A 10,048-nucleotide genomic window follows, 5' to 3' on the forward strand; every position below is an offset into this window, starting at 1 on the left:
AATAGAAAACCTGAACAGGCCAATAACCAGGGAGGAAATTGAAGCAGTCATCAAAAACCTCCCAAGACACAAGAGTCCAGGGCCAGATGGCTTCCCAGGGGAATTTTATCAAACGTTTAAAGAAGAAATCATACCTATTCTCCTAAAGCTGTTTGGAAAGAGAAAGAGATGGAGTACTTCCAAATTCGTTCTATGAAGCCAGCATCACCTTAATTCCAAAGCCAGACAACGACCCCACCAAAAAGGAGAATTACAGACCAATATCCCTGATGAACATGGATGCAAAAATTCTCAACAAGATACTGGCCAATAGGATCCAACAGTACATTAAGAAAATTATTCACCATGACCAAGTAGGATTTATCCCTGGGACGCAAGGCTGGTTCAACACCCGTAAAACAATCAATGTGATTCATCATATCAGTAAGAGAAAAACCAAGAACCATATGATCCTCTCATTGGATGCAGAGAAAGCATTTGACAAAATACAGCATCCATTCCTGATCAAAACTCTTCAGAGTGTAGGGATAGAGGGAACATTCCTCGACATCTTAAAAGCCATCTATGAAAAGCCCACAGCAAATATCATTCTCAATGGGGAAGCACTAGGAGCCTTTCCCCTAAGATCAGGAACAAGACAGGGATGTCCACTCTCACCACTGCTGTTCAACATAGTACTGGAAGTCCTAGCCTCAGCAATCAGACAACAAAAAGACATTAAAGGCATTCAAATTGGCAAAGAAGAAGTCAAACTCTCCCTCTTCGCCGATGACATGATACTCTACATAGAAAACCCAAAAGTCTCCACCCCAAGATTGCTAGAACTCATACAGCAATTCGGTAGCAGTGGCAGGATACAAAATCAATGCCCAGAAGTCAGTGGCATTTCTATACACTAACAATGAGACTGAAGAAAGAGAAATTAAGGAGTCAATCCCATTTACAACTGCACCCAAAAGCATAAGATACCTAGGAATAAACCTAACCAAAGATGTAAAGGATCTATACCCTCAAAACTATAGAACACTTCTGAAAGAAATTGAGGAAGACACAAAGAGATGGAAAAATATTCCATGCTCATGGATTAGCAGAATTAATATTGTGAAAATGTCAATGTTACCCAGGGCAATATACACGTTTAATGCAATCCCTATCAAAATACCATGGACTTTCTTCAGAGAGTTAGAACAAATTATTTTAAGATTTGTGTGGAATCAGAAAAGACTCCGAATAGCCAGGGGAATTTTAAAAAAGAAAACCATATCTGGGGGCATCACAATGCCAGATTTCAGGTTGTACTACAAAGCTGTGGTCATCAAGACAGTGTGGTACTGGCACAAAAACAGACACATAGATCAGTGGAACAGAATAGAGAATCCAGAAGTGGACCCTGAACTTTATGGGCAACTAATATTCGATAAAGGAGGAAAGACTATCCATTGGAAGAAAGACAGTCTCTTCAATAAATGGTGCTGGGAAAATTGGACATCCACATGCAGAAGAATGAAACTAGACCACTCTCTTTCACCATACACAAAGATAAACTCAAAATGGATGAAAGATCTAAATGTGAGACCAGATTCCATCAAAATCCTAGAGAAGAACACAGGCAACACCCTTTTTGAACTCGGCCATAGTAACTTCTTGCAAGATACATCCACGAAGGCAAAAGAAACAAAAGCAAAAATGAACTATTGGGACTTCATCAAGATAAGAAGCTTTTGCACAGCATAGGATACTGTCAACAAAACTCAAAGACAACCTACAGAATGGGAGAAGATATTTGCAAATGACATATCAGATAAAGGGCTAGTTTCCAAGATCTATAAAGAACTTATTAAACTCAACACCAAAGAAACAAACAATCCAATCATGAAATGGGCAAAAGACATGAACAGAAATCTCACAGAGGAAGACATAGACATGGCCAACATGCATATGAGAAAATGTTCTGCATCACTTGCCATCAGGGAAATACAAATCAAAACTACAATGAGATACCACCTCACACCAGTGAGGATGGGGAAAATTAACAAGGCAGGAAACAACAAATGTTGGAGAGGATGCGGAGAAAAGGGAACCCTCTTACACTGTTGGTGGGAATGTGAACTGGTGCAGCCACTCTGGAAAACTGTGTGGAGGTTCCTCAAACAGTTAAAAATATACCTGCCCTACGACCCAGCAATTGCACTGTTGGGGATTTACCCCAAAGATACAAATGCAATGAAACGCCAGGACACCTGCACCCCGATGTTTATAGCAGCAATGGCCACGATAGCCAAGCTGTGGAAGGAGCCTCGGTGTCCATCGAAAGATGAATGGATAAAGAAGATGTGGTTTATGTATACAATGGAATATTACTCAGCTATTAGAAATGACAAATACCCACCATTTGCTTCAACGTGGATGGAACTGGAGGGTATTATGCTGAGTGAAGTAAGTCAGTCGGAGAAGGACAAACATTATATGTTCTCATTCATTTGGGGAATATAAATAATAGTGAAAGGGAATATAAGGGAATGGAGAAGAAATGTGTGGGAAATATCAGAAAGGGAGACAGAACGTAAAGACTGCTAACTCTGGGAAACGAACTAGGGGTGGTAGAAGGGGCGGAGGGCGGGGGGTGGGAGTGAATGGGTGAATGGGTGACGGGCACTGGGTGTTATTCTGTATGTTAGTAAATTGAACACCAATAAAAAATAAATTAAAAAAAATACTATGCTAGCTTTTCAAATGTTTTCAAAATGGAATCCAGGTTTCCAAAAATAGTATATTTCCTGCAATATAGTCCAGTGCTTTTACTATGTTTCTTGAGATAATCATGTGTATAACATGTACATATACACAAAGAGACTTTCATTTTGAATTTTTATTTTTATTTAACTAGGGTTAACCAAAAATCCTGCAACATTGTTTTTTTGGCTTGGCAGTAGACATTTAATATTCTACCATTTTGTAGATGAAAAGTTGTTTGAAAAAGATTCTTCTTTATTTTTACCCAAATACATATATACCAAAACTTTCATATATAAGTGGGGTTATGTTTTTATTTCAATTTTTTCTTTTGTCTTATTCTACCCATTCTTCTCTCTGATCGCATTTCTTAGTTTCTGCTTCAGATAACCTTCATTATAATTTCTTTTTCTTTAATACTTTGTATGCTCAGTGATTATATAAAAGTAAATATTTCTAAGATACACAAATATTCTATATATTCACCCAGACACATGCTTATACTAAAATTTTCCAACCAAGAGTATTGGCTTTCTTTTGTTCTATTTTAATATTCTTTTAAGATGTTTTATACTTTATATATAAACAGCTCCTTAAGTTAAATTTATCCTTTTGGAAATTAAACTTTTTTGACTTTTATGACCAAAATAACATTTGCTCATTGAATTCCTGTTGCTTGTTGCTATTACAGTCTATTAATTTTTTAAATATTTTCCAGTTTTTTTCAACTAGGATACAAAATTCCTTTACTAATTCCTTTAGTTTCCTACTAGAGTTTCTTGAGTTTTCTATTATGTAAGAATGTCCTCAGTATAAAAAAAAGATATGTCAAATTTCATCAATTTTAAGGCAGTGTCAATTGTAAGGCATGCCATTATACTATGTATCACTAAGTGTAAAGAAAATGTTAGTAATTAGCCTATGAACAATGGTCGATGCCATCCATTGCATGAAATATCTGCATTTCAGAAAAGCAGAATGTGAATAAGATTTTAAAATCAAGGGAATGCAATTGTTTTATTTATTCTTTCCCATATTTATCATGATTATTTTTTCTTATGTTATTGCATGTCCAAGATCTTCTGATAAAATATGGAGCAGTTCTGATTTTTACTTATTACATTCATTGGGATGGGGTTTATCTATGCTATTTAACTTTTTAAAGAACTGGCCTTTGAGCGTTTTTTAAAATATTTTATTTCTTTATTCCTGAGAGACAGAGAGAAACAGAGACATAGACAGGAGGAGACACAGGCTCCTCACAGGGAGCCTGATGTGGGACTCCATCCCTGGATCAGGATCACGCCCTGAGCCAAAGACAGGTGCTCAACCGCTGAGCCACCCAGGCTTCCCTGGCTTGTGAATTTTTAAAACTTATTTAATCGGTTTCATTTTCTACCCATAGTAAGTTACTTTTCCATTTACCTCTGTTTTGTTTTCTCCTTTTTAAAATTCATTAGTATAGATTCCTCGCTTTTTGGCTAGTTTATATATTTATTTTTTCTAATGCATATATTTAGGATAATAATTCTAACTACAGCTTTTTTAGTGCTCCGAATAATTTGCGATGGCATGTCTGCATTTCATTCCTTTCCAGATAGCAATTAGTTAATTTGATGTATATTCCTTAATTTCCAAGGAATTATATCAATGTGTATTTTTCAATTCTTTGTAAGTAAAACTCTTTACATTTCAGGTATTATTAGAATTTGGACTATAAGAGTTTAATTTGTATTAGATGGAGGCACAGGCTATCAAATACACTGGGGAATGTTTTCTCCTTGACTCACAGCTCTGTAAGTAGCAAATGGTATTTTTAAGAAAAAAAGTAATTTTTCTGTGAAAATGGGCTTGGTTTTCTAATTCATGCTTTCGCCAAATGTGCAGCTATTTTGTCTCTCCAAGTACTCTCACCACTAATCCTGAGACTTTAATCCTAAGCCTTTGTGATCCATAATGCAATCTCCTTTTCCCACCCTCCAGTCTATGCTCATCTCATGACCCACAAGTCACTTTATAGATTATTACTCTACTTTTGGTTGAATCTTTATTTCTGATACCTCCTGTTTACAACTTTGTAATGATTTCAGCTATAGATTTAAGAGAATATTTATTACATTTTATCCAGTGTTTCTGTGTGTTCATAATAGTGAATTTTGTCTATTTTCTCAATATTAGAAGTGCTATTCTTTCTCACGTGTATTTTAAACTATACGATTATTCATCCATTTTAGACATTTTACCTAAAATTATTCTTATCACATGTGTTTAGATATTGTTATTGAGTATATTGAAGAGCTACAAAAATTTTTACCCTATATTTTCCTGATGAGTAACTTTTATTATCTATTGTAATAATATTATGAAGTTAATTTCTCTTCAGAATGGTTTTTAAGAAATTGGTATGCAAAAGTATCAAATATCGGTTGAAAAATCAAGAATGGTATAAGCAGGGCTCAAAGTTAAGAAACTGTTGAGAAATTAATGTAACTGAAGTATATACTATTAAAAAGCAAGATTATAGGCTTCAAAAATAAAATGTCTGTGGACATTTATTCTTGCTTCTGAGATGTTTTAAAAATACTATTTCCTTTTACTTAGTTGAGAGCAAGGCAATTCTTTTGATTGAGTCCTCGAAGGCTTTCTTAACTTGATTGTTTCTCAAGGTATAAATAAATGGGTTCAATGTAGGTGAAATAGAAGAAATGAGCAGTGAAACCACTTTATTAATGGTCACTTTTTCCTTTGCTGTAGGATTCATATAGATGAAAATGCATGTGCCATAGGTGATGGATACCACAATCATGTGGGAAGAACACGTCGAAAAGGCCTTTTTCCTTTGTTGAACAGAAGGGAATCTAAAAATTGTCTTGATGATGTAAGCATATGACAGAACCACACAGGTAAGAGTCATATTCAAGGTCACTATGGCACATATTATAACTGTCCATTCCATGAACCTTGTATCTGAACATGAGATTTTCACTAAGGGAAATGCATCACAGCCAAAATGATCAATTATGTTAGAGTCACAAAATTTTAGATTTAAACCCAGGCTAAGTGGTGGGATTATGATACATAAACCAGCCACCCAACAACAGATATTGAGAATCCTGCAGACGCTGTTACTCATTATGATCACATAATGCAAGGGTTTGCAGATGGCAACATAGCGGTCATAGGACATGGCGGCCAGCAGAAAAAACTCTGATACTCCACAGAGGTCAGTAAAAAACACTTGAATGACACAAGCATTATAGGTAATAACATTGTCACCTGTTGCTATGCTATACAAATATCTGGGAATAATGGCAGATGTGAATGAGATCTCCAAGAAGGAGAAATTTTTTAAGAAAAAGTACATGGGTGTTTTAAGGTGGGGATCCACAAAAGTGAGTATGATGATGGCCAGGTTTCCAGTTATACTCAAAGTGTAGGTGAGAAATAGAAAGATAAAAATCAGAACTTGCAGCTCAGGGTCATCTGTCAGTCCCAGCAGAATGAATGTTGTTATTGTACCGTTTCTCATCACTGACTTCTGACTTCTCTCCGATGTGTATGTGATATTCAGGTAGATTTTCTTATAGATTATAGATTATTTTAACTGTTCTAAAACATAATGTATTAAAGTTTTATATTTCATTATATTTATAATATAACAGAAGCATATATTATATATACATTTACATTTCAAGTCTATCCTGTGCTTAGGATTTTTCCCATGTGACTAAGTAGATTACTGAGAGACTGACACTGAAAGAGTGTCATTTTATGGGTGAAAAAATTCTTCCCTACTCAGAAATTAAGTCACAAAATTTAACCCTCGATTTCATGTCTTTTCTTGACACTTTGGGTCTTTTTAGAAAAACAGTGCTAATATAACTTGAGTTCACTTTATTTTTAAAAATTTTTTTATTTATTTATGATAGTCACACACAGAGAGAGAGGCAGAGACACAGGTAGAGGGAGAAGCAGGCTCCATGCACTGGGAGCCCGACGTGGGATTCGATCCCGGGTCTCCAGGATCGCACCCCGGGCCAAAGGCAGGCGCCAAACCGCTGCGCCACCCAGGGATCCCTTGAGTTCACTTTATAAACCACTAGAGCAAAACTCAAGGTCTTTGTTCCAAAGGATTTTTGGTTTTGTTGTGTTTTTAGGTTATGAAGAACTTTATGCCCTTCTGATTCCCCCTACCTCCTGCTACACAGCCTTTTTTTTTTTCTGAATATTTGCATTACCTGTACTGAATTTGTGTTACCTTTACTGCCTACGCACGTGACGGCTGTCTTGTCTTCCCTCCTTCATCTTCCAGTCAGTGAATTATTTTATCTTCATTGATGCTACACCTGGAGGGACTCAGATGTCTTTAGTATACAATCAAGATCTTAAGCCTTGAGGTTTTCTGACGTTTTCCCCTTGCATACAGACTTCATTTGTTTTATAAGCAAATTCACTTTATTGTTTAACTTACTGTGTTCTCTTCTGATTGGTGCAGAATTGTTTGGGACTATTTACCTTGTTCACAGTGTTTGTGATATAGAGAAAAATCACTAACAGGATCAAAGTTTACTCAGGAGTTAGAATCCTCTTAGGAAATTTTGTCTCTCATTCAACAACTATCAAATTGAGATGCAGAAGGAATATTCATATACTTGCAATGCACTCACCTTCCTTTCATCTCTTCTCTGAATCTCTGAGATAATGTGCATCACTGTGAAATCTTACTTGGCCCTCAAACTATTATTCAATTTTCAAAATATAGCTATTTTCCCCCAAATAATTGCAACTTACTTTATGATAGAAGTTAATAAAGAAACTGACACTAAACTGTAACTAACTGATTTTGTTATTCTTTCTAACAAATCTTTAAATGAGCACAGGAGTGTCATGAAATGCTGTCGTTTCAGTCATTATGGTGTTCTTTTGGTGCTGGAAAGAGGAATACAAGGGCATGCTTATAAAATTCTACATATATGAAAACACTTTATTTCAAATTTGAGGTTGAATATCTATCCAAAGTTACCCTAAATATTTCTTACATTAAGTTGGATACAGATTTGCTTACATACCTTATGCATTCAAACTTCTAGACATTTATCTACACAGGGAAATTGATTCTTAAAAAATTACATCTCATAAATATATCTTAGATACATTAAAAATATAAAAATTATCACTGAAATTCAGTTTTTTCTTAGGAGAAAATATAACTTATATCCTACAAAGGGAATTATAATCAAAGAGACAAAATTTATTATACTTACTCTTCTGTTAGTAAATCAGAGTTTCTGTTGGTTGTTTGGCCATAGCAATATTAAGACTACAATGTTAAAAGCGATATTTTTATAAAGGTATTTATATTTTCATATTCAATACATGTCTGGGAACACATGGAACTCCCTTTGTTTACTATCTCCAACAACTTGGGCAGATTTGATAACAGGCTTAGTGCTATTAGAAGCCTCCAAATATTTTCTTATGATCTCCATCATTGAAAAGAAGATAAAGTATTCTAAGGGCTGAGGAACCTTCTCTACTGGTGGAAGAGATGAATTTTAAATCATAAGGGCAGAGAGAAATGCTTTTACCATGCCAAATGTGACTTTTTAATTTGCAGAAAATGTTAAAAGTGAAAAAAAATAGTCCTTGGTGACCTACAGTAAAGAGTCATTAACTTCCTGAATAATGAGTTTTGGCAAAAACACAAGTAACAATGCTTCATGGGGACAGTGTCTTTGGAGATAGGAGGATGTTATAGCATCATTTGACACAGATCAGGGGGGCAACTGTATCATTTAAATTATGTAGTTAATTTGTTTTAAACTTTCACACCCACTAAGGCATTTGGAAAATTGGAATCCTTTATTTATGAATGAAATTCTTATTACATATATATATGTTATGTAAATTATATAAATTATATTTTATATTTATATAGTTATATAATTGTTATATAAATCCTTATTATATAAGTGCTTTATTTATTTTTTAAAAATTCAAATAATTAACATATATTATTGGTTTTAGAGGTAGAGGTGAGTGATTCATCAGTTTTATATAATACCCAATGCTCATTACATCACATGTCCTCTTTAATGTTCATCACCCAGTTACCCCGTCCCCCCATTCCCCACCCTTCCAAAAACCTTCAGCTTTGTAGGAATAAGAATCTCTTATGGTTTGTCTCCTTCTTTAATTTTGTCTTGTTTTATTTTTTCCTCTCCTCCCCTATGATCCTGTTTTGTTTCTTGAATTCCATTTATGAGTGAGATTATATGATAATTGTCTTTCTCTTGAATTATTTTGCCTAGCATGTCCTCTAGTACCATCTATATCATTGAAAATGGCAAGATTTTATTTTTTTGATGGCTGAGTTATATAGATATAGATATAGATATGTGATATCCATAAAGATATGGATATTTCTTTATCTGTTGATGGACATCTGGGCTCTTTCCACAGTTTGGCTGTTATGGACATTGTTGCTATAAACATTGGGGTGAACATGCCCATAGCCAGACTTATCAAAAAGAAAAGAGAAAGGACCCAAATTAATAAAATCATGAATGAAAGAGGAAAGGTAACAACCAATACCAAGGAATTACAAACAAAAGAACATATTATGAGCAACTATATGTCAACAAATGAGACAATCCTGAAGAAAGGGATGCATTCCTGGAAACATATAAACTACCAAAACTAAAACAGGAAGAAAGAAAACAAGAAAATACCCATAACCTGCAAGGAAATTGAGGCAGTCATCAACAATCTCCCAACAAACAAGAGTCCAGGGCTGGATAGCTTCCAAGAGGAATTGTACTAAACATATAAAGAATAATTAGTACCCATTCCTCTGAAGTGATTTCAAAAGCCCACAGCAAATATTATTCTCAATAGGGAAAATCTGGGAGCTTTCCCCCTAAGGTCAGGAACATGACAGGGATGTCCACTCTCACAACTGTTGTTCAACATAGTACTAGAAGTCCTAGCCTCAGCAATCAGACAACAAAAAGAAATAAAAGGCATTCAAATTGGCAAATAAGGTCTTCACAGATGACATGATACTTTATATGGAAAACCCAAAAGACTCCACCCCAAGATTGCTAGAACTCATACAGGAATTCATCAGCAGGGCAGGATACATAATCAACACACAGAAATCAGTTACGTAGATACCTATGAAGATCTCTTTTTTTTCTTTTTGGTATGAACTTTGTTTTTATCTGTGATTTGAAAGTTAATTCTAGCAAGCCTGGAGTTGGCCTGTGCTATTTTTTGCTAAATTTCCAGCATAGCACTGACACTTGTAAAAGGG

At 35.0% G+C, this 10,048-nt stretch overlaps 1 protein-coding gene across 1 annotated transcript; it reads right to left on the reverse strand.

Annotated features, from left to right (window-relative positions):
• Window positions 1-5,326: 5,326 nt before the first annotated feature.
• Window positions 5,327-6,262, reverse strand: OR6C89 (olfactory receptor family 6 subfamily C member 89). The gene has a single exon (NM_001388940.1). The coding sequence runs from the start codon at window positions 6,260-6,262 to the stop codon at window positions 5,327-5,329; it is 936 nt and encodes a 311-aa protein (NP_001375869.1).
• Between the last annotated feature and the right edge of the window lie 3,786 nt (window positions 6,263-10,048).

This window comes from Canis lupus, unplaced genomic scaffold (assembly GCF_011100685.1).
Source record: "Canis lupus familiaris isolate Mischka breed German Shepherd unplaced genomic scaffold, alternate assembly UU_Cfam_GSD_1.0 chrUn_S1542H1730, whole genome shotgun sequence".
In the NCBI taxonomy this organism is placed as follows: Eukaryota; Metazoa; Chordata; class Mammalia; order Carnivora; family Canidae; genus Canis; species Canis lupus.